The 25,994-nt window shown below is 43.6% G+C and overlaps 1 protein-coding gene across 1 annotated transcript in view; it reads right to left on the bottom strand.

Moving 5' to 3' along the window:
• Nucleotides 1-25,994, bottom strand: part of LOC119433088 (sulfhydryl oxidase 1-like) — a 94,911-nt gene that overhangs the window by 57,532 nt on the left and 11,385 nt on the right. The window contains exons 3-7 of the mRNA XM_037700237.2: nucleotides 19,540-19,700; nucleotides 12,814-12,910; nucleotides 6,162-6,331; nucleotides 4,934-5,071; nucleotides 2,979-3,102 (exon numbers count right to left, since the gene is read on the bottom strand). Coding sequence (XP_037556165.1) covers nucleotides 2,979-3,102; nucleotides 4,934-5,071; nucleotides 6,162-6,331; nucleotides 12,814-12,910; nucleotides 19,540-19,700 — 690 coding nt within the window. The remainder of the gene's footprint in view (nucleotides 1-2,978; nucleotides 3,103-4,933; nucleotides 5,072-6,161; nucleotides 6,332-12,813; nucleotides 12,911-19,539; nucleotides 19,701-25,994) is intronic.

Here is a 25,994-nt window from a genome sequence, read left to right on the forward strand (position 1 = left end):
ACACATATCGCTTATAGTGCAGTCGCGGGAAACGAAATACCGGTTACAGTGCGGCTGCCTGGGAGTACGGTAGTCAGCGGAGACAGCGAACGCTCCCCTCAAACGGGCACCCCAAGGAGTGCTCGAGGAAGAAAGAGAGACGAAGTGGAGGAGAAGGGCACGTGGTGCGAACGAACAGCCAGTGAGGCTGAAACCAGAACCTTGAGTGCGAGCAAATATCACAGCGCGCATAGCGAGCGAGAGACACGAAACTGCCAACGCCGGCCAAGGCTCGCTTCACGATAACTGCAGTAAACGAAACTTCAGGGAGGCACGGGCGGCGCCGACACGGCACGGCGAAGGACGCACGGGGAGACCGTGGAATGTGAGGGAGGAGGGCGGCAGGGAAGAGGATTTTGCCTCGGCAACTCCGCCGCTTCGGCGGCTCCCCTCGCCCTACCTCATAGCTCCCTCACTTTCGACGGTCACCGTGGGCGCACACCGCCGTGCTGGCGCCGCCGCTCCAGCCGGCCCGGCGCCAGCTCCCCGAAGTTTCGTTTTCTGCCGTTATCAGGAAGTGGGCGTTTGCCAGCGTGGGCAGCTTCGTTGGCCGGCCTGGGACAGCGCCGCTGCTTCCCTCTGCGCCGTAGCCGCAGCGTGCAAGGTCAACACGTGACTAAAAAGTAGAGGAAGCATAAAGGAGAAAGAAGGGTTCACTGCCATTTTTTACGCGTGGCTACAGTAGCGTGGCTGAGACGTCGGCACGTACACACATGTTCCGGCGCACCGCAGAATCGGCGACCTTGCCATTTCAGAGAGGGTGAAATTTCCGCCGCGTTTTTATTTTATTTTTTGTTCACGCACGACATTGGGGAGTCACTCCTAAGCTTTTAGTCTATGGCGATGCTGGAGCAATGCCGGTCGGAGGCGCCGCCGTGTGATTTGGTTCGAATTTAAGAGATTCGACTATAAATTGAATGCAAACGTTCTAGCTGCATTCCTCGACTGTCGCATACGCGTGGCGGCTCGGTGCACATGTTTTGTATATGTGCGGGCCTTGAAAATTGTTGCTTTGGTTATAGTGCGGTACCACTTATAGTGCGGATATTCGCGACTCCGGCGAGTTGCGTTATAAGCGGTCTACACGGTATTTGTGTCTATGAACCAGTTTCAGTTTTGTTACCCAGGAGGTGGGTGCATTATGACGTACTGATACAGTGGCTCGCTCTGTTCCTACAATCGCTGAGGCTGCTGCACGCAAGTGCAGCCCCAGAAGAAATAATTTTTCTTTTTTATGAACAACATCCTCATACTTAGCCTTACTGCTACACAATGTCAGCAAATTTTCATGACATCACAATAATGTCAATGATGCCAGGTCCAACATTTTGAGACAAACTTTAGCATCAAATTAGAATACAGCAGAACCTCATTGATACGATTCTGCACAATACGCTTTTCGGGATGAAACATTTTTCTTTCTTTTCCCGATAATACGATTTAGTTGGCTAATACATTGGATGATATGATTTTCAGATGATACGCTTTATTTTTTTGTTTCCGTGAAGACCGCATCAACAAGATTACACTGTATAAGTGCTTCCCAACCTGCATATTTGCTAAGTGTAATCCTTTTATGTGTGAGAAGCATAGTAGAGTCTACAACTTTGAAAATATGTGTCAGTACTCCTTTAACCCTTTCAGTGTCACTGACGTACCAGTCGTTTTTGCGTTTCTGCCTCGCCACATCACTGACGTACCTACAGTGTAGACCGCTTATAACGTAAGTCGCCGGAGTCAGGAATATCTACACTATAAGCGGTACCGCACTATAACCAAAACCACGATTTTCAAGCCCTGCACGTATGCAAAACATGTAGACCAAGCAGCCGCGCATATCCGAGAATCAAAGCGAGTGACTGGGAGCTTTGCATCCGTTTAAATTTACGAATGTTGAAAGGTTAATGTTCAAGTACCCACGATCTTCGCATGAAGCAAAGTAATAAATTTTAAAAAAGTCTCAGTTTCGCCCTAGAGGCGAAGCATCAATTGCAATAGCAAATTAGTAGAGAGCTATAAGGAGTAGGGATAGTAGTTTTATCGGCTGCATAAACTTGACACATTTGATTACGAACTGGATTAACAAGCGTGGTGTCAACGCGCACAAGCAAACATGAATAGACTCGATGACTGCAGACAACCACTGTCAAAATGCGGGCGTGGGGAAACGCAGATGCCGCAGCGAGCGATCGAAGGTTCGTGCGGTCTATCACTTCAACGGAAACAGCGGCGTAAGCAAAAAAAAGATACGGTGCACGCGAAAAACCGACAGCCGGCACAGGCGCGAACGCATTTGTTGGCAGAGTAGAAGCTGCCCCCTCCCCACCCTTCCCACTTTGCTTCTTTTGCATGGGAGAGCGTAGGAGATCACGTCGCCAGTTCCCCTTGAGCCCGGTTGCAAGATACACGCATTTGGTGCCGCAGCACAGCGTTGCCCTCCCTTCCATACCCTCACGGCCTTTCACGCCATGGAAGTCGCATGCTCCGTGGTACAATGGCACCTCCCAACACCCAACTTTTTACCCAATTTTTGCCGACAGCGCACTAGAAAAGTGCGATTTTCTCAACTTCTACGTTGCTTTTCTATCTGATATTTCCCCACGTGATAAAGGAACACCCAAGGACTGCAAAAATAAAAAAAAAGAAGAATTGCAAATTTTGACCAGTCAACCGGAGTGCTGGGTGGTAAACCCAGTGGGGTGAGCGGTAAACCGGAGCAGTGGGTGGCATTTCCACGTCTGCCCACCGTGGGGAGAACCCTGATGTGAATATATAAGCTAAAGTTTTTTTTTTTTTTCCATAGAATGATGGTGTGGCATTGTGTGGCATTCGTAAAAAATATGTTACATTTTCTCTATATTGGCACCTTTCTGATATGAGGTACCCAACAGATCATAAGCATTGTTAAAGCTAGGCAAAGCAATCCAGCTGGTACGTACCTTAACCAGGACGTCAACGAAGTGCACCAAAGCGGAAAGTTCAGTGCGATTGAGATGTTCATGGCCAGCCACCTCTTGGCGCAAAGAGTAAACCAGTGCATTATTTAGGTCAGCCAGGTACACCCTGCAGATTGCCACAACAATTTCATGAGCACAAGGATCTGCTTTTTGTGCATTTGCAAAGCATACAAAGGCAGTAGGTAATTCATTTTTCGGTGCCTAATTTAGAGCATCTCCCTTAAAAATTTTCACCCGCCATGCAGTGAGTGGCAGTGATAAGAAGGTGAATGAATACAGCACCTTTTCAGATAATGCACCACCTTAATATTAGGCACAATAAACAAGAAAACTTCTACTTCTCCATTTAGAGCCTTGTGGACACTATAACCAAAACTCGAAGATTGAGATGGTTTCACTCAGCGCTGTTAATTGAAATCGAGGAAGATAAGTGAAATGTCCCTTGAGAGTATCTAGAAGACACCTAAATGAGATATAGAGTAGATAATTAGCAGCAAAAATTTTCTAATGCTTTTAAACCAACTTTCAAACCTATGTAATGCTGCTCTGGGAATACTAACAGTTCATCTTCCACCATGTGTAAGACAACATGTAAACAATGTGAAAAGCACTAGTAAAACATTGTCACACCAGAACTGGTCCTCGTCCTAGACTGCAATCACATGTGAATAGTGAGCACCATATAATCATGGACTGTGCTCCTCTATCACCGTAGTGTGAAGACAGCCTTTGTGGGGGTAGAGGGAGAAGTGTGAGCAAACAGCGGTGAGAAAACATTACTCATGATAAAGGACATAGATTACCACTAGCTGCCAACGTCTTGGAACAATGTCAGGGGAATACTACAGCACTAGAAAAAATAAGAAGCATGTCCTGTCATTGAGTGACGCTGAGAGTGGAAGACCTACCTTCTGTTGGCTATGTCCTCTTGCTTGATATCAACTCACCATTGTCCTGTTCTTCAGGCTCTCACAGCACATAAATTATTTTGCACGTCCAAACAGATACTTTTATTTTAAGGATTGCACTGCAACCAACCGTAAACTAGAGCCCATATTTATGGACACGTTGCATAAGCATCTACTTAATAAAATGCACAGCTAGAAAACCACACTAAAGAAAAAAAAAAAAAAAACTACCCTCCCACCCAATTATTGTAACATAGGAAAACACAATGAATCAAGCTTTACTTTGGCAGCTTAAGATATAGATGTGCTGTACCACATGTGTGAAAAGGCTACTAGTACTGGTAAATTTTAAAACTGGAGATGCTTTCACACTGCTGAATGTTTCAGCTGGAGGCAAGTGTCATGAAGGATTTACATTGTGATAGAAAAAATATCACTGGCAAAAAAAAAGGAAAGATTGCAGCTGTTTGGTTGATAATTCCACTGCTCAACTTTCATATCTTTACTTCATAAAAAAATAATAATAATCTCCACACAAACATGAGTCTCACTCGCTACTTCAATTTGTGAGAAGCAGCACTGGACCACTGAAACCTGTATCAGAGCTTTAGCCAAGTTGCAAGTTCCTGAGTGCTTGCAATAGATAAAGTATCGCTAAAGTTTCTCAATATAACTAGATTTATAGCTACATTTTACAAAAACAGCCAGTTTAGCTACTTACACATTTGAACCACATTCAATAATGCATTTCTGCGACTGTGCATCACATTTCTGTAAGTTTTGTGTCGAGAAAACCCTGATCTTAGCAGTGCTACAAAAGGGCCCACTTCCGGGAAAAGCAAACTTTGCAGTTGGAAAATTTGTCCTGGTCCAGAAAAGAATGTCCCAGTGTTTTACACGACTGACATGTCAAATAAAGTACTACTGACCGACAAAGAAAATGCCTTTCAAAGGACTCCAACCTTTCCAATGGTATACAGTTGTGTTTTTTGACAAAAAAAGCACACTGGTACTGTTGTGTCTACTCACTTGCTTGTATCCACTGCTTTGCTCTCCTCTGGTGATGCTGTACTAGCAGTTGTTGTTGTGGTACTTGAGCTTATTGCTCGCATGTAAGGTTCCAAAACCAGCAGCACTTTTTCTCGTGAGCCATCTTCTTCTTTCAATCTGCATGCAAATTGAACCATTGAGCCAACGTAAACCAAACAAAGAAAAAATACAGCATCATTCAGTCAATACCGTAGTATAACTGTAATGCACTTAACAAGCATTACGTCTTCCAGTACACATTGTGACGTCTCTTTTATTTAGGACACACTTGTGTATATTACGTGTGCCACTTCTCTTTTCTTTTTAAAGGGCCCCTCATCATGCCCCACTGAAAGCTTGATTATATATCCAGGCACTTGTAAGGAACCACCTAGGAAGTGCTTCTCCATAAGATTTTTTTTTTTTTCTACAGGCTAACAAGCGAAGTACAAGAAAATCAAATGCCGTGAGACAATGATGCAAGAAGGTAAGCATTCCAACACCGACAAAAATTCTCTCCCTTTGCCTTTGACTAGTGTTCGAGGGCAACATTCCTCTACTTCCTATTACAGCTGAGAAACTACACTATAAACTAGTATATCCCACACCTCAGTTCCTATTTTAATTTTTCTTGCTACGTGGTGCACAGGCAGCAGCCAAAGCCCCTCCTCCCATGTCCACACTAAAAGCCAGTTACAGTACAAGGATGGAGGGTGTTTATTGGTGGCAAGCATTAAGCTGGAAAGTCAAGAAGCAGCAGCAAAATAGACAAGTAAGTAATGGTATGGTGTGCACATGAGGCTATTCGACAAGTAAAAACAGCTCATCGCACAGCGATTGGCAAACGCTCTTCCATCTGCATTGCCTAAGCAATGTGTACACATGCACATTTGAACAGCATAGCAGATCCTTGTCAGCACCCTGTGAGATTTGAAATGTATGAGGTTGAATAAGTAACATTATCCTTTGGTAGGTGAGATGGTGAAGACAACAGCCACAGTGAGAATAGAGTGCAGGCTTTTGTTTAAAATTTCTGCTGCTTTCATGAGACATTGAGGTGCAGTATTTTGCAGGGACGACTTTAGCCACAAGACCTGGTGTCCCAAGCTTCTTTACTTGTAGTGTCCAAAATTGAAAAGGGGCCCTTAAGAAATGCAACATAACACTGCGACTTTCTAAGTCATATGTTTACAATAAAGTGAAATGAGTATAACTAAAATTTAGACACCTGAGTAGCCTAGTTGAGCTGCCATTACGATGTAGGACATACAGGTCCGCCCAGCGAACACCAGAAACACTCGTCTCATCAGGTAGCAAGGACGACAGCCAGGTTCTGTCTGAGGAGACCACCAGACGTTGCACATAAATGGACTTCCTTGACGAGAGATCCAAGGTTACCTGTGCAGTAATGCCCAATATGCTTATAATATGTCCTTGTGTGAAATCAGTCACTTCAATGCACTCAAAGTTTTTTAGGGGTGTGCGAATAGTAGTTTTTAAAATCGAATCGAATATGAATCGAATAGTGCCAGAATCTAATCGAATATTGAATATTTTCCTAATAGTTTGCGAATAATATCCAGCCTTCTCACCAGCAATATCAAACAATTTTCAAGTCGTGGGTTTGATGTCACTAGAAAGTTTTTGTCACTACCGTAAAATTCCGAGCAAGTGCGCCCACCCGTGCAAGAGCCCCCCCCCCCTAACTTCACTGCCAATTTCAAATTTCCGCGCCGTTCCAGGAAAGCGCTCTGGCATCGCCGGCAGCTTCACCACTGCTAATCACTCGCCACCGATATCGTCGCTAGGCCTTTTTTAGTTCACTTCGAATCTGTAGCAGACGGCGCTTCAGTACGAACCGCAGACGCTCCCAAGCAGCAATGTTTTGTTACCGTCGTTGCCGCTTTACCTTCTCCTCGCAATAATTTCACACGATGAAGAAAACATGCTGATATTTGCAGCGCCACCAGCTGCGATGCGAGCATGGCCGAGCCGCGGTTCGCTGTCCGCCGTCGGTAGCCATGCACTGCAGCTGAGCTTCACTTGTATCGGAACTCTCATTAGTGCTAAACGTTTCACCGTGGACATGGTTTTTAATAAAGTGAACATTACGCCTCACTTTACTCTCGCGGACATAATTTTGCCTGGAATAGAAGCTGCATAACCAATGTTCGTGTCGCCGGTGCAGCGTCGATGCGCTCTTTCTGTAGTTCTTTCGGTGGTTTTGAGTAACGGTGGTGTTGAGAGTGATAAACACCACTAACAAATCTTTGGCTTAATAAAGTTCATGTTCAATAAAATTTTAATGCTATTCCCACTGCGCTTTTTTTTTTTTTTTGCGGGAAAATTTTGTCGTGGCCATCTTGAATTTTGGTGCCGTTCCGGGATAGCGCCCCCCCTCCCTCCTAACTTTGCCGGTAATTTCGACTTGCTCGAGGAGGGGCACTTGCTCGGAATTTTACGGTAGACTGCACATTCAAAAGCATGCTCTATTTTAAAAGCACAAAGGGAGCCTTACGAATAACTAAAACGTTTGTTCGTAATCTCAGCACTCTTCTGAGCATACGCGGTCATGCATTATCACATTAAGGTTAGAAACATAGCCTTGCAGCCCAAATAACATAATGGAGGTAAAAGGCGTAGCGCATCATAAACAGGACACAAGAAGAAGAACACAGACAACACACACATTGCCAAACATGTGTGCTGTTTGTGTTGTTCTTCTTGTGTCCTCTTTCTGATGCACTATGCCTTTTGCCTCCATTATGTTATCCAACGTGCAACGTTAGTCACGCCCAAATAACATTTGTGTATACCTTCGTGCCCAAACGAGAAATGTGGGTCATCTGTGGTGATGGCAGAGCGAGTGAAAAAAATAAAAAAAGAGGCCCCTTTTCTCTATTTCAAATGGTCGCGGCAGACGGTGCCACTATTGTATCGAATATGTTGCAATGAAACACCTTCATATTTAATACGATGGGAGGACACATGGGCTGCATCTATATAACCGGGTGTTTCAGTGAACCCTTTCAAAATTTGTGAAGGTTGCCTGTGGCAGATAGCACAATTCTAGTTCATGAGCTAGTAGTCTACTCGAAGAGGTGGCCATAACTTGCACAAAAAATTGAGATGCACATTTGATTAATTAACAAAAATTCACTAATTAAGGTTAACTAATTTCCCTAGAGTCCATATTGGAATTTGCAAATTCTAGCCGTGGAGCTCGCAAGGCGAATAACTTTGAACGAATTCTCAAGACAACACCAGTTTCGAGATATTAATTCCTGAAATTTGCGGAGAAATGCAATGGCGTTCCAGTTACTATTGTGTTTCAATGCATAACACAACATTTTGTTAAAAACAACAAAACGTTAACAATAATACATCAAACATTAAAATGTTAATAATATAACGTTAAAAATAACAAAACATATTATCAAATATCATATTTTTAATATTCGTATTAGAAAAATAGACTTTCGAAAATGTTCGAATATGCGGTTGGATACGAATATTCGAACCAAATTGAATAGATTGCTGGCTGTGCAGAAGCAAACACGGTTCTTAGCATTTGTTTCTATCTAATCTAAGAATAATGGGGTGATGTGGTGCTGAATTTTGTGACGATTTCGTGCTGCTAGCGAAATTTCGCCTGTAAAGCAGACGAAGACACTAAACGTCCAAACACTGCAGGAAAGCCAGCCTCTCAGTAGCAAGGGGCACGGGTTTGCGGACATTGAGGGTGCCCCTTTCCTTCTTTTTTTTTTTTTTGCAGCGCCACCCCCAAATCTGTGCTTATGCCTTGACAGCAAGTGCGATGAGTAACGACTGGCATAGGGCCGAATGCATCCGAGTTTACGGGCATTTGATGCAGTATAATAAGGCACAGGCTGGCAAGGACAGCTAGTGGGAATTACTAAATTTTCCAAGTTAACATGAGCAAAATGCACTATGTTTTAGTATAATGGCTCACTAGTCTAGTTTTTTAACATTGACAATGTAACTGCAACATTCCAACGTAACGAGTTAACCCAACTTGCTAGCAAATGCATGTGCATATCATTGTTTGATATTCAAACACCTCTAATTTATCAGTTTACTTATTTATTTTACGCTTGGGTCCTTTCAGTAATAGAGAGAAGAGGGGGTTACACTTTGACCACGAATTGACTGGAAGTCCAGCTGCGAACGATATTACATGCATATGTAAATGTATACACGCCTAATTTCTGTTTTTACAAAATGGACTCCATGCAAACTTCTTGTTCATGTTGCTTAACTGTTTCATTACCACTAGAAATTTGCTCATTTTAGGTGCTTTTATGTTATAACGTTTTATTTTAGGCCATAATTGCCACAATGTATACTGCAATACATAAATTACAGCCTGATCCCTGGTGTTTTGAATGGACATAAAGCAGTAATAATTGCTCGGACGATTTTTAAGAATTCTTATGTGAAACTTGAAAGAAGTCCCTCAAGGAACATGAATGAAAGTACAGTGGAATCTTGATGATACGAATCTCACGGGGTCACGAAAAAAATTCGTATTAGCCGAAATTCGTATCATCGCAACACAATTAAAACTAGCTAAATTAAAGAGTCAAGAGGTGAACTCACTCAGGCACACGTACGTAAAAATCATTTACAGTATAGACCACTTATAACGTAACCGTTTATAGTGCAGAACTGGCTACAACGCATCCTTTTACGACTCCTGTTTACCCTCCCATAGATCTTCATGTATACGCATACCGCTTACAGTGCAGCCGCGTTAGACGAAATTGCGGCTTCCGCGGGAAAATCTCGCCGACAAGGACGATAGCAAGCACGAGGTGCGCCCACCGATGGAAGAGGAGATCAACAAGGGCGATGCGGAGGAGGAGCATGAGACGTGGAGCACGAGTCCAAGAGCGATAAAGTCGTCCCCACGCGCCGCATGTGCGAGTGAAAGTGTGCGGAGGACGCGCACCTTCACGGACAGCGAACGCACAGCGGAGAGCAAACGAGACTTCTGTTGCGCGAAAGGCCGTGGGGGTATGGGAGGGAGGGAGGGGGGGGGGGGGGCATCGCTGTGCTGCGGCGCCGAATGCGTATCTTGCAACCCAGCGCAAGGGTAACTGGCAACGCGCGAAAGGAGCAAAGCACGGGAAGGTAGCGCGGGAGGGAGAGAGTGGGGGGGGGGGGGGGGGGGGCGGCTCCTACTCTGCCAACAAATGCATTCTTGTACGTTGCGCCTGTGCCGGCTGTCGGTGTTGTCGCGCGCACCGTATCTTGAAAGCGATCTCCACACGGCTGTGACCTTTGTGTGCGCTGTGCTTACGGGGCTCAGTTTCCGTTGCAGCGACAGACCGCAAGAACCTTCATTTGCTGCGCCGGCCGCGCGTGGAAGCGCGGCCACCGCAGCGAGCGAAGAGACAAAAAGAAAAGCACAAAAGCAACAAACGCACCACCGCTTCAAATTCGAGCCCAGTAGCGGCTTCCGTGCTGTCCGGCGCCGCACCCGTGCCTTCGCACCAAAAGAGAAAGGGGAAACGCGTGTGACTGCGCGCTGTTCTCTTTCGCGGCCGTCGGTGGGGCGGCGTTTATTCGTATCAACCGACGTGGGTCGAAAATCGATTCGTAACAACCGTTCTCTAGCACGTTGCAAAGTAATGGGGCTCGACCGGGACCTCAGAAAAATTCGTATCATCCAGAAATTCGTATTAGCCGTGATCGTATCATCGAAATTCCACTGTAATAATTTGCTATTTTTAGTATAGTACAGAGTTAAAAAATCTGAAGTCTACAAAATATGCACCTGGCTCCTAGTTCCCAACTATTGTAAGTCAGATCACACAAAAAAATCATTATGAAGATTTGTTGGCGTCAATGCTACCTATAGTGAAGCCTGCGCTACGCGGGAAAGCTGTAGCTTTGCAAATGTGAAAACTGGGTTAATTTTTTACTGCATTCTTTAGGCTCGCAAAGCAATGGTTGTCAGATCAGAGAGCATGCAGAAGCTTCCTCATACATGATTATTGCATTCAATCAGCTTTACTGTGCAAGCAAGGTGGTCTAGTATGCATTCAACTGGCGCTGTATCCGCTACATGTTTTGCACAGTTCCTGTACAGTGCTGTACAACAATGTGGAGTGTCCCACATTATTGTACAGTAATGAATAAGGGCCCTTGCACAGAAGGTGTTCAAAATGTAAGAGATTAGGCTGCTAGCCAAGCTTCGGTCGAAAGTCAGTCTGAAATCGACTGCATGGTCTTGTGCGAGTGAAAACCACACACAACAGGAAGGATTGCTTGGAATAATTTGTAAATACGTTGTCGAAATGCTGATGGGTAAAAGCAACCCACGGTGGGAAAAATGAAGTTGCGCTTGATATTAGTCGAACACAATTATCAAAATAGCACACACACTCATGAGCACATACTGTTGTATGAGACATTAAAACAGCCTCGACATCAGATGAGAAAATTACACATACCAAGAGAAGCTTCTGTCTTCCCTGCTGCCATCATTTAAAAATTATGCTGTCAAGTCAACCAAAGTGCAAATTTTGCATTGTTTTATTCAGGAAGAGCTAGGACCACGGGAGGTTCTAGCTCTTCAACTGTTCGTCAAATCTGACGAACAGTTGAAGCTCAGCTGTCATTTCAGACGGTGCATGGCACTGCTAGTAGAATTCCAAAGGAAATGTATAACAGCGCGTAGAAAAGCTTTTGATCAAATTGATCACTTTCTATAGGCACGGTAATGTAAGAGTTAAGAAATAAGAAAATATCCTATATTCAATTCGATATTTCGTAGTCGTTTTTCTCTAATACACTCCAATTCTATTTGATTCAGAAATTTCACTATTCGAACACCCCTACTAAATAATCATGCGCACACCACTGCATCAATATAAAAAATAAAGAACTTGTAAGTAATAAAAATTTGTTTTATCACTAATAACAACAAACTGATCTTGAGTATGTCAAAGAATATTCAGGATTTGCAAGCAAAGAAATTGTATAACTGCTGCAATTTATACCCACAGTTTCCTGGTAAAAATGCAAGCAGCACGACTAGAATGTGTACAAATTACACACATGTACACACAGATAAATGCCCCTTCTGTTCCTATTCTAGCCATTCTGTACTCTTTTCCAGTATAATATGAATGCCTTTTATAGACATTTACCTTCCATTTCAGCTCGTATGCTGTGGCATGCTAATACGAAAGCATACCATGTAACCACCACAGGATGCTTTCATGCATAACTAGGCTACACTTCACACAGCAACCCAGCCCAGTGGATAGTGCAGGGTGTCACCCTGTCAAATACCATAGCTCTCTTGGGCTCTACCTCCTACAGATTCATCTTAAACATGCAAAAAATGCCAGGCCTGCAGGCTCTCTTTGCTCACCCACTGGCATTCCCATGGTGTGAAGTTGTAAACTGATCTTCCTGTTGAAGCTACAAGCACTAAAGCCCTGAACTTCAGACAGTGGGAGCACAGTCATCCTGCTTCCTACTGGTGAGACAAGCTTGTGCATTTACGTCTGGCTAAATAGTCTGATACCAAAGCCAGTTGACTGCTAAAAATAATGTGCATAAGCATAAAAACTCACTGCTACCACCACAGGCAGTTAAATTTTCCCTACACACTACCAGGAGATTGGAGGACTCAACATGCTGTCCCTGTTCCATACTGCAGCAGGGATTGAGCTACAGATCTTTATAAGATACATCTGCTGAGTGCATGTGAGTTGTATAATTGAGCGCAACTAGTACACTTTGGCAGCATATGTTTTCTTTGATTTTGTAGGTCGAGTTATCAAAAAATACAACTGAGTACAACTAATAAAATTTACAAAATAACTTGAAATGAAGTGGCTCACCTCTCTCCCAATATATGAAGTGTTACATTCCACAACAAGAATTTGGACGTCTATATTGTCAGGTACGTACTCCCATAGCCCTTCTGCAGTTCTTTCTCTGAAATGCATGTAAAGTGTGGAGAAAAAGGAGCACTTCAACATATCATGACCAGTAACAATTTAAGAAAGTTTCAAGGTGCAAATTCACTTCTTATGCTAGAAGAAAGAAAAAGCAACTTTATAATACAATTGCATGTTCATTTCTAAACGTTGCTGTTTTAAATCTTGTCACACAAAAAGGAGCAGTGCCATTAAGCAAGTATATGTAATACCTGGCCACAATAAAGCTTGAACAGGAAAAAACTAATCAGAACTTCTCTTGCAAATAGTTACATGAAGCCTAATGTAGCACTGCTGAGCAGCCAGCTGTTTAATGTGCTATAGTACCTCCAAAATAAGCCTTTGCAAAGAAATCAAGCCAGTGAAACACATAATGGTCAGTATGAAAACACATATATGCCTTCGAATCTGTTCTTTCCCTTTCCAGTTTCATTCCAGCATTGTAGTACAATCGAAGCTCGATAATTCGAACTCCATGGGGCCCGAAAATTTGTTCGAATTAAAAGAAGTTCGAATTAAAGGAAGGACGTATTTTTGAAGTATTCGAGCACCATAGCACGATGCACGAACGGTGCGAGTCATGAAATATCGCGGCGTGCAAGCGCATAGCGAGCGCAACCGCCCACACCGGCCAACGCTCGGTTCCTGATAACGGCAGAAAACGAAACTGCAGGGAGCGGACGGCGCCGCCAAGGCGATGGGCGGGCGCGAGCGACGACCGTCAAAGGTGAGGGAGGAGGGCGGCAGGGCGCGGATTTGGCCTCGGCAACTCCGCCACTTCGGTGGCAGTGGCTTCGGTGGCTCCCCTCACCCTCTCTCTCAACTCCCTCGCAGCTCCCTTACCTTTGACTGTCTCCGTGCGCGCCCGCCGCCGGTCCAGCCGGCCCGCCGCCAGCCTACCCCACTCCCTGAAGTTTCGTTTTCTGTCGTTATCGGGAAGCAAGTGTTTGCCGGCGTGGGCAGTTTCGTTGGCCGGACTGGGCCTCCACCACTGCATTAAGGGGTCTCTCCTAAGCTTTTGCTCTATGGCGGTGTCGGAGCAATGCCGGTCGGAGGCGCTGCCGCGTTATTTGGCGCGCTGCTGAGAGTATTGTCGGTCCGCGGTATGTTCGAATTAACCGTCGCAAATGCTTTCGCGTTCGAATTACCGAGCGTTTTCACCCATTGAAATACACATAACTTTGACGGGACTACAGCGTCAGTTCGAATAAACCGGCAGTTCGAATTAAGCGTGTTTGAATTAACGAGATTCGACTGCAGTATTACTCTTAGCAACTCAGAAACACATGCTTCTAGGCCATGCAAATCGGAAAGCAATCATAAGTCTGAAAAATGAGTGAACACTAAGAATACGTCCTCAATATGAATACAGTAAAACTTGATCCTGTATCTACGGTTCAGAAAAACACGAGACAAGTGCACACTTAGAGGGGCAGCGAAGGAGCACGGGTATTCAGCAGCAAATTCTGCCTGTGATGCTTGTGCGGCCAAACCTGATTGGCATCACCATACACTACAGTGGCAGCGTTACTGGCTAATGATCCCACGCTATAGTTGGTGACAGGTCAAGAATGCATGAGAAGATCCCCCACAAAAGTGCACTGTGCCTACGCTTCCTACATCCACACTGTCAGAAAATAGCTCCCTTGCAGGCCACACAGGCAAGCAGAGGGGCAACAGCAGAAATGCACTAAGCACACGAACAGACAAGATCAGCAAGTGTGGGGAGGCAAGTGTAGAGACAAATACACACCCAGGACTATGAAATGGGGTTAGGAAAGGGACAGCTGACCTCGCCTAGTGTCCAGAGAATGTCCCAGTGTACAACTTCAGGGGTGCACCACAATGAGAGACACTAATCCTTTTTACAGACAGGTGTATTGTTTGCATCTCAGGAAAGTCAATACCCCACTCCAGTGTTCATGACACAGCAGTGCCTGAGCAAGGCAGAGGTGGGGATCAGAAAAGCAGGAAAAAAGGGAAATCAGACAAGGTAATTTACTGGTGCATTTAAAAATAGTATTCCCTTTACGAGGCATTTGCTGCTGCATTCTCGAGCTGTCACTGACTATAGAATCCATGCGAATTTCGGGGGTTACAATACCAGGACTCACAGTAATATTTTAAGTGTCAAGCACAAAGCATAATAATAAGGAAAAATAACCTTTTCTTAAACACCAGATTGCACTTTAGAGCACACACACATGCTGTAATAATTAAATTATTGACATCAGCGCAATTAATTGTTAACAAGCCAGGGGATTATATGCCAAATATACTAGCACCTTGGTCTTTTCTTTAAAGACAGTAGTACCATGCGCTCCTTATAACCTTATCCATTTAAAATTTACAATACGTCAGGTAAAGCATATTGATTACTTTTAATGGCTAAGAACAGAAATCTTTTCCCTTTTATTTTTTTATGTTCATACAATATGCAGTATATTCAGCTTCAATTTAACATCAAAAATAAAGTTTATTAATGCACTAAAAGCTATTATTTTCCCTAAAGGAGTACAGACAATCTTAAATTAAATTGTGAGGGTTAAGGTCTCCAAAGTGCACAGCCGGTTACAAAGGATGCCCTAGTGGAGGACTTCAGAATAATTCTGACCATCTGTCGTTAATTAATATGCACCAAAATCTCAGTACACAGGCATTTTTTAGCATTTGGTCTCCATCAACATCCGGCTGCCATGGCAGGGAACAGAACCCGTGACCTCGTGGTCAGTAGCAGAATGCCATCGCCCCCGAGCCACAATTTTAGTTGGAGACACAATTTTGTTTCTTGCTTTCCTTCCTTTATTAGGTAGCTGCCAACTCCATAGTCATGGTATAGGCAGGCCTCCATTCCTCAAGTGTGCAACAAATCACTAACTATGTCATCGTTTAATGCGACCAATTCAAAGCACGTTACAAGAGCAGCAAAGTCTAGAACTTGAAGCAGGACTCCTCATCACATAATGAAGATCAGAGGTGGTGGCCACATGGCATCACAAACTGCTAGTGCACAGTTCCATCAACCCAATGCAGCAGTCATGGGCCAAACAGTGACTGCATTACCAAAGCTGAGTGTATTAATGCGATAAGCATTCTGATAGATAATGCGTCTCGGTGGCGGCAATACAGTGTGTCACTAAATTGCTTCAATGCTAATCACATTAATGTCTAAAGTCAGAGAGGTGGGTTCTGCCAGAATTTTTTTAAAGAAATAATTAACATGACAGTTTGGCTTGTCATGCTTTTGCAATATTTGAAGCTCCAAGCCCATTAAACACTGCAAAAACATTGGAAACATCAAAGCACCTTAAATAATTTACTGTAACACTTGTTTTTATGAAACAGTTTTATTTTTAGTACCCAGGAGGTGTGTGCATTATGATGTCACAATACACTAGCTCGCTTCATTCAGGTGATCACTGTGACTGCTACACACAACTGCAGCAGAAGGAATGTGCGCAGCACTCTTGTTTAGTTTTTCACAAGCAGCCATAATACCTAGTCTTATTTCTACATGACATCACCAACTGTTGTTCTGTGTCTTGATGTCACGATGACGTTTAAGATGCCAGGTCCAGCATTTCGAGACAACTTTAGCATCGGATTAACCTCAATCTTCATAATTAGTAAGCGCCATCCTTCTACATGCAAGAGACATGTCAAAGAGCTTCTACAACTTAAAAAATATGGGTCAGCACTCCTTTAAGTGCTGGTAGTTACAGCAGCAGAGGACCAGGCTTGCCCTGTGTCCAGTGCAGTAAAGCGAAAGCAGAAAGAATGGCTAATGTGACAGCAGGTGTCCAGTTCTAGGCAACACAGTCGTTGTGTGCCTTGTGACCACTGCCACTACTGCTCCGAGTTCATTGACCCAGCACGTCGGTGGTTTGTGACACATGACCATCACCTTCAATGTCCATGATGTAACAAGAAGTCTTGCTTAAAGCAGGACTTCTTGTCAGGACTTCATTGCAGCCCAGAGCAGTGATGCACTTGTCATGTGTTTTGAATAGGTCACATTAAAATACAATGTAATTCATTATTTTTGCCATCCTCAAAGAATTGAGGCTTTGCACCTTCATTAACAGGTTGACAGCTGTGCAATAAAAAAAAGCAAAAATGTTTTTGTCGCTACTCGCGGGGGAGGCTGCACTTGAAAATTGACTAAAAATTGTCCCAAAAATAATTTTTCAGTGTTGTAATTTTCATGTCTCTAAAACCCTTAGCTTCCATAAGATTAAATCCACAAGATTGCGAGATCCTTCATTTCCATAAGAATTTATAAGTTATGTCCTAATAAAGATGCTTTGAAATGTTTTTCCTTGATTTCTCAAAACAACCATTTGACACACTTGCAATTTAGGAGAGAAAATAGCTTCTGTTCTATTTTAGCTATCGTAACAATAAATTTTTTTTATCTAAAAGATAAATGCATAGACTGTACGCTAAGGCCAATTTTAGTGTAATACTTTCTTCAGCAACTTTTTTTTAATGTCATTTGTTTCACATGTCGAGATCAAATTTTTTTCAGGCAACGTTGATGGGCTCTCTACTCTAGTTCAAATTGGCCTAGGACATTGGTTTATACCTTAGTGCACACCTTAGACATCCCAGATTATTTCTATATCCTAACCACTGTGTTTCGATTTTTTTGTTGTCTCGATGCTAATTTTTCTCTAAACAAAAGAACTCAGTTTCCATGGTATATCAGGTACTACTTGGTGTGTGACAAAACCAATGACATTTCTGGACATCACATCAAAATATACAAGGTGTACGAATTTGGCTAAGATATATCTATAAATAAGAAAGATAGCTTTCAAGTGTAGCGTGCCCTCTTAAATCAAGAGCCTTGTTAAAGTTTATAATTTCTGCAATACTTTACACCTTGTATCCATAAAAGTAATGACATACAATACAATTCTCGTACTCCAATTTACTGCTTCTAGTAAACAAACATTGAGAAATAATAACAGCAAGGTAACTTTATACTTAACTAAATAACTCATTGAATACACAGATCACAAAAGAAGAATTTAGCAAGGTAAAATTCATCCCCGCATATACACAAACAATTTAACACTGTACAAGCATTTAGTTTATGCAAATCTTACTTATGTTCCAAATAGGGTATATATATGTGATTAGGGCTTTTAGCAAAGATTCAACATTTTTCAAAACAATGCAACAGATGTAGATGGGTTACTTTTTTGCCACCAGAGATCATTTACATCCCTGGAAGTCAGAAATTGTGTAATAAAAATGAACAAGCTATCCGATTCATAAAATTTTGCTAATTCAAACTTTATTATTCCTAAAGGGCCCCTGAACCACCCCTAGGGCTTGTTGAAATAACATAGTCCGCAGGTAGCATTCGCTGCTGTGAACATCTCAGCCAAGTTTTGCTGTCGTACGCGGTGCTTGGAGCTCGTAAGCGGAGCGCGAAGTCACCCTTCTCTCAAACGCTCCATTTTCAACAGAAGCCATGCTCCTTAATCTTCTCTGGAGACTTTATTACACCATAAACCAGATTTCCATACGTGGTTGCTATTGGTAGCTATGGTCGGCTACGTAGCGTAGATACTGCAGCCGCCGCGGAGTGCCACCACAGAGTCCACTGGCTAAGCGCACTGCAGCTTACGTTTAGCGCGTCGTAGGCACCAAAATCGGAAGTTGTGGCGTCTACGTTAACATTTGAACTGCATTCCACGGTGACATTTAGAAGGCAGAGTGTTATGGGCACGCCCCATTCCGGTGTAGCTTTCGCAGTGCAAGGCATTGAAGAAGGAATCGGAGCACAGCGGAGGCCGTGTATGATTGCCAATAACTCCACTTCTGCTGAATACATTGAAGTAAATATTTCTGAAATAGCCTATTTTCACTTCAAATGCTTCTGTCCACTTCAATAAAAAGTGGTTCAGGGCCCCTTCAAGCATTTAAAGTCGAATTGAAGCCAGTCAGTGCTAGCACCAATTGCAATATATGTGTCCCCTAATTGCAGTGCAAATATTGCAATAATATTTCACATATTTCCCACAATGCCTTCTTCGTGCATTATTCATTCACTAATCTGTAATGTGCTTCCTGCTATGCACACATTTTGAAAATGAAGATTTTTATACATCCCACTTTGTCAAAATGAATACATGCACAAGATAACTTCAACGCTACCATAACTTTTTGTTCCACAAGCTGCATTTTTTAAAAGGCAATTACATAATGCGAAAACTCCCTCATTATATTTAAAATTTTATAGTTTTTATAATGGGAAGGATCCCTGGGAGTACCTCGAACTTCTCTGTTGTGAGCTGCTTTTAAAATTGTCTCTTGATTGGTGTGATCAAAGAAGGGAATGACAAAGAACTCTGTATCCATCTTTCACACTACATTGTATCCTTCGGCTGTACGCTTTGTATAAGAAAACTAAGACTTCTTTCTTAGTGTGTGCCTACATGCATGCATGTACAAACACCCAACAGTTAAGCCCTCGCAAGCACACAAGGACATTGCATTTTCTCTGCACCTGTCTGCCCAGTTAGGTGATGAAAAATAATGATATAGCTAACAGAAAAATAAAAAAAATAAAAACATTTTTCTCTGAGAACCTCTGGCTGAGAGGGAGGCACTAACCCCTTAAAGGCATCAAGTGAAGGCCAGCTTGCAGGCCACCGCCCTCGGTAGGCATCTTTGCTGTCCACAAGGTCAATAGCTTGGTGTCGCAACTGTTCTGGATGATGGTGGGTCTCTACTTCAACACCTCGATCTTGAAAAGTTGAACGTGCTCGAAAAAACTGCAATGTAGGTTCAATTAAAGGACAGAACATTGTTATAAAAAAAAAGGCAGAAATGTATTTGCAAAGACTACATACAGCGCATTTACAGGGAACAAGTGGTACCACATCAAGCAATATTGCAAACCATGACCTCACACCTTGCACGTCACTTAGTCTCCATTCAAACTCAAGTGCGGTGTCAACTTTTGCACCTGTGGAAACTGTCCGTGACACTACCCCTTAATGGCAGGAACACTGACTCGATGTCCCTCTCTCTCTCTCTCACACACACACACACACACACACACACATACATACAAAAAAAGGACCGAGAGGGATGGTAGCTCACTACGTATGAGGTTCACAGTAGGGCTTCTGGTGAACAACATGAGAAATATAAGTGCATAGGTGAACGGATGAGTACATAGGTACAACATTGGTGTAGGAGATTCAGATTCAATGTTATTGTTTCATAAGTGGTACATATTGTTACGAGACTGCGCGCAATGGGACAAAGATGACGTTGACCATTAGGGTGAAGAAGATGACAATTGAAAAGATTGGTGAACAACATGAGAAATATAAGTGCATAGGTGAACGGATGAGTACATAGGTACAACATTGGTGTAGGGGATTCAGATTCAATGTTATTGTTTCATTAGTGGTACATATTGTTACGAGACTGCGCGCAATGGGACAAAGACGACGTTGACCATTAGGGTGAAGAAGATGACAATTGAAAAGATTGGTGAACAACATGAGAAATATAAGTGCATAGGTGAACGGATGAGTACATAGGTACAACATTGGTGTAGGGGATTCAGATTCAATGTTATTGTTTCATTAGTGGTACATATTGTTACGAGACTGCGCGCAATGGGACAAAGACGACGTTGACCATTAGGGTGAAGAAGATGACAATTGAAAAGATTGTCTTTCCGCCATCTTGGCAGTGCTACAGCTCGCTGTATATAGTTTGTAAATATATTTTCATTTACCTATACCGTTTCCCGTGGCATTTTGGTGGAGCTGTGGGGTACTACTCAAGACGGAACTCCGCAGCAGACGTGTCCTGGCAAGTCCCACCATGTCAACCAGGCAGGGATATTGCGTCAACCGCAACACCAGCACCCCAGCCAGTGATCTTGATACAACCCCGCGACCCAGGCTCTTATTGCGCAAATAATTTTAAATTATTTTAAGACCCAACCTTATTGCGTTGTTCTCTTCATTTGTGAAAATAATGGCTGCTACCTTTCATCAAGCTAACAAGACCACGGTAAAGAGTGCATTATATTAGCCGCCAGAAACTCAGTTTTACGACGTCCTGTGTCTAGCGACTGCAATGTTACACATGATCCTCTTTTAATGCTGTATTTCCGCTTCCCTTTTGTAGCAAATAAAGGTAGCAAATAAAGGTACCAAAGTGTAAAAATTACCTTGCAAGACAAAATTATTTCTGCATAGTGGGATATCTACATAATAGAAGGGCACCTCAGAAACAGCTAGGGATGGCCACGTAACCACTAACCACAGTCACAACCACAATCATGCAATTATATGCTTGAAATCAATTGTATCCTGCAACATCGTATGAGAGCTTAAGATTTTCTTTCCTACTGCTGAGTGTTCTCACACCACCCCGTTGATGCTTTGTGATATCACAAATATTGCAGAATGATCAACGGACTGCTACAAGGAATCACTAAAGTGCTGCGTTCAGGTATCGCGGCGACCACTTCATTTGTTTAAAATGACGTCAAATGTTTCTTGGGAAGTGCTTGAATCACAATGTGAACATAAAATTTGTATGATTGTGATGAATGGAAGGCGCGACGATCACACATGCGCTTGATATGTGTAGTCACTGATTTTATCGCAGTGCAAAGACTACAGCATAAAGGCAAATGAGTCTCTACATCGTCAAAAAAATGCATACCACCATTTATGACTGTGCTACAGCCATGGAACAAACAGACTTTAAAGAAAATGTGCACCGTACGAGCACATGTAAACAAGTAGCGGCTAGCAGACGACGCGACGCGCCATCCACACTATTGTGGTTCAGCCAGTTTCCGCGAGGCGGCGACTCTGCTCAATCCTGCGGCCAATAATTTCAATAAAGCACAGCGTAGAGCAAAATTCAGGGAACAATTTTTCCACACACAAACTGATGAGCCAATGAGCGGCAATGGGCCTCTTCGATTATCCGTCCCCGAGAGTCCCAGACTGCCCGAGGTGGTGCTTTAAGCCAATGAGTATTGCGTATACAACATCTCTGGCATTACAGGACAGTCCAGGATGACATAACAAAGAGGCCCAATGCACACGCGTTCAATGCAGAGCACCCACCACTGACAAGCGACCGATGCCAAGGCCATCTCCGTTGCCTAGGGAACTACCGTGCAACTGCAACTAATGCCACCTAGAAGACGTTGGTGCAACGCACTGCCGCCGTGACTATCTTTTTTCCCATTCCTTGTTCATTTGCTTCATGTCTCCGCCTCCTCCTCTGCTCTCCCATCTCATCGGCCAGCACACCTCGTTAAGAAGTGCGATCACTACTGCACTTGTCTATGGGATTTTCTCGTGGAATCCGCGTTATAACCCGTATTTCGTCTCCCGCAGCTGCACTATAAGTGCTATGTGCATACGTGGAGTTCTATGGGAGGGTAAATGGGAGTCAGAAAAGACTGCACTATAGCCGGTCCTGCACTATAAGTGGTTACATTACAAGTGGTCTGAACTTATTTGGCAAATATAGTATGTGTGTTCATATCACATTTTAAAGTATTAGCATAATGAGCAGAGGAAAACATTTTTTTTCTTTCTTTCAACTACCCGTAAACTTTCAACTGTCATAAACAACTATCCTTAGTTGTTTATTGGTGACCAACAACTCCAGCGGGAAAACATGATGTCAGTCAAATCGGCCTCTTGCAAATACAGTAAAAGCTCGATGATACGATCACGGCTAATACGAATTTTCGGATGATACGAATTTTTCTGTGGTCCCGACCGAGCCCCATTACTTTGCAACGTGCTAGAGAACGGTTGTTACGAATCGATTTTCAGCCTGCGTCGGTTGATACGAATAAACGCCGCCCCACCGACGGCCGCGAAAGAGAACAGCGCGCAGTCACGCGCTTTCTCTCCTTCTCTTTTGGTGCGGAGGCGCGGCGCCGGACAGCGCGGACTCCGCGACTGGGCGCGAAGAGTTTGAATTGAAGCGGTGGCGCTTTTGGTGCCTTTGTACTTTTCCTCCTTTTCTGCGAGCCGTCAGATGGAGTGGCTGCTGCGCTTCGGGCCGCGTTCTTCGTGTTTGCGCCATTTTGCCTAGTCGCAGCGAGCTATGTCTCGCAAGCGGAAAGCAATCTCTTTTAAAGAGAAATTAGACATTCTTCGAAAGGTCGATGAGGATCCCAAGAGGAAGCGGACGGAGTTGGCTAAGGAGCTGGGCCTCGCAACGTCAACACTGAGCACAATTGTTGCACAGCGAGACTATCATGAAAAACGTGCTTTCGTTCAACGTCAACGCGAAGCAAGCGAATTCGAACACGCTTATTTCGAACATACCGCGCACCGACAATGCTCTTAGCAGCGCGCCAAATCACGAGGCGGCGCCTCCGACCGGCATTGCTCCGACACCGCCATAGAGCAAAAGCTCAGGAGAGACCCCTCAATGCCGCGCGCGAAGGAACGGAAAAAAAAAAAGAACCCGCGGCGGAAATTTCCTTCTCTCTCAAATTGCAAGGTCGCCGTTTCTGCATCGCGCCGGAACAAGCGTGTACGTGCCGACTAGAGTGTTCTAGACAACCGTATTCTAGCACACACTAGTGCCGACGTCTCAGCCACGCGGATAAAATGGCAGTGAACCATTCTCTATTTCCTAGTCACATGTTGACCTTGCACGCTGCGGCAGCAGCGCAGAGGGAAGCAGCGGCGGAGGCACAGTCGGGCCAACGAAACTGCCACGCCCACAAACGCCCGCTTCCCGATAACGGCAGAAAACGAAACTTCAGGGGGCGGCTAAAAAAAGTTGTCGCAGTTTCACTAGAGTGTACTAGAATATGGTCGAGTGGGACGAGCGGCTGGGGCGGCGCATGCTTTGCAGTGAGGCGCCCGACGTGGAAAAATACTGGGGCGGCGCTGCGGTCGAAGTGGATTGGGCCGCTTCAAGGTCGCGCCGTTGGAAACTGCTGGCGATACTGCTCGGCAGGGTCATTCGTACAACTTCGCGCGCTGGTATTTGCGTTCAGACCAATCAAATGGGGTTCATAATTACATATGACATGTAGTTATGCCTTAAGAATGAATTCCTTTTCTTTCTTTTATTTATTTATTTTTTATTATTTTCTAATGCCGCTGGATGATTGCGCGTGCATTGCGGCCGCAGTGTCGGCTTTCATTCTACTATGTTATTGTACGGTTCCCTTTGGAGAGAAAATATTTTTCTCGTTCTTCAAGCAGAATGTATCTCTCGTGTGTATTGTTACGCATATATTTTTCTATCAGTAGGTCTTGCGAATCGCAGACGAAGCAACATATGTAACCTTCCTGCTTGCCGCTTCAAAGAAGTAAAGCATATCTGCCCAATCCGGCGCCTTGTACATTTACGGGAAGCATTGATATGGATTTTAAAAAGAAGAGTAAACTGCAGTGCAACATTCCATTCAAGTTCCCGCCTTTCTCGCTTAACAGAATGCGGAGTAATTGGTACGGGGTTATTTATTGCAGTCGGCCCTCGAGCGCCGAAAACGATTTTATAGTTAGCCATTCTATATGCTAATCTTTGGCCGTAAGCCGTACGTGGAATTTTTTTTCCAGTCGATACTTCAAAAAAGAAAAAAAAAAGAATTAAAGCCTGCGCGATAGCCTAATTAGTGCCTATATAGTGGATACGGCTTTGCGCTGCTAAACTGGAGCTCGCGGGTTCAATCCAGGTGGGAACGAAATGGAAAAAGACTCGTGTACTTCTATTTAGGTGCGCTTTAAAGAACCCCAGGTGGCAAAAACTAAACCGGGCGCCTCATAATCATATCGTGGTTTTGTCACGTAAAACCGAAGAATTTGCTTATATTAAAAAAGAAAAAAAAAGCAGGTGGCTGCGTTCTTCGGCTTATTTCTGGGGGTGTAAACAACATAAATTATTCTCGAGTCTGATTTCCGAGAAAAACATGTTACGCTTATCCTATATTTCATGTTTATAATATACAAGCTGCAGAGCTGAGCGGTCATACATTTGGGAACGGCATTATACATTTATGCATGCATGCATAAATGTAATGCCGTTCCCAAATGTATGACCGCTGAACTCTATCTGCAGCTTGTATATTATAAACGGCTGCGTTCAGTTATCCGGTGCACTGTCATAACTACCCTAATGAAACAATTAAAGGAACGGCATGTCTCACATACACGCAGAGATATGTGCAGATCTGTTGCGTTCGTTGAAGAAGATAAGTGTACGTACCACATGGGGCACCCAGTTTTAATGGGTTGCAAACATGGTGAGACTGTCAAAGTTTTCCTTGTCTGAATCAAGTTAGCAGATTTACAGGCTGCCCCAAAACGGGGCGTGTATATTGAATGAGAGCTAGGAACTTGTTAAGCAGGACTTGTTAACACCCATCTGTTAATTCTCTCAGAAACTGCGCCTCTACGCAACAGCCACGACTCTCCGGCAGCAAAATCATTCGGAATAACAGTCCTCACTTGCATGCAGTCACTCACCTTTGAGATTTCAATAGTGCTGTCATGCGTTACATTCGAACGGAAATTACTATTCGGCGTCGTACAGTATGTCAATGACACACACGCACGCACGGACGCACGCACGCACGCGCGCGCGCGCACGCACGCACGCACACACACACACACACACACACACACACACACACACACACACACACACACACACACACACACACACACACACACACATATATATATATATATATATAAGATGGTTTTGCCTGCTATGAATATTATTGCTGCGAATGAGAGTTTTATTTCCAGTATTCACTAATAAGTGTGTTTGTTACTGCAAACACGTGCGCTTATTATTCCGGTCGCGAGTTCTCACTTTTTCATTTCAGATTGCATTTAGAATATTTGTTAATTTTTCCCTTACCTATATATATCATAAATATATGTGTCTATGTACCCTTTGATTTAATTACCTAGAAATACATTGGTCATTCTTCGCGCCACGCAGTTAATAAATCTGGTTTATTTTACTATAATATTGTTTTCTTCGATCATTGGCCCTGATCAATATCCACCAACAAGAAGAATTTTCTTACATAGCCT

This window comes from Dermacentor silvarum, chromosome 1, assembly GCF_013339745.2.
Source record: "Dermacentor silvarum isolate Dsil-2018 chromosome 1, BIME_Dsil_1.4, whole genome shotgun sequence".
Taxonomy (NCBI): Eukaryota; Metazoa; Arthropoda; class Arachnida; order Ixodida; family Ixodidae; genus Dermacentor; species Dermacentor silvarum.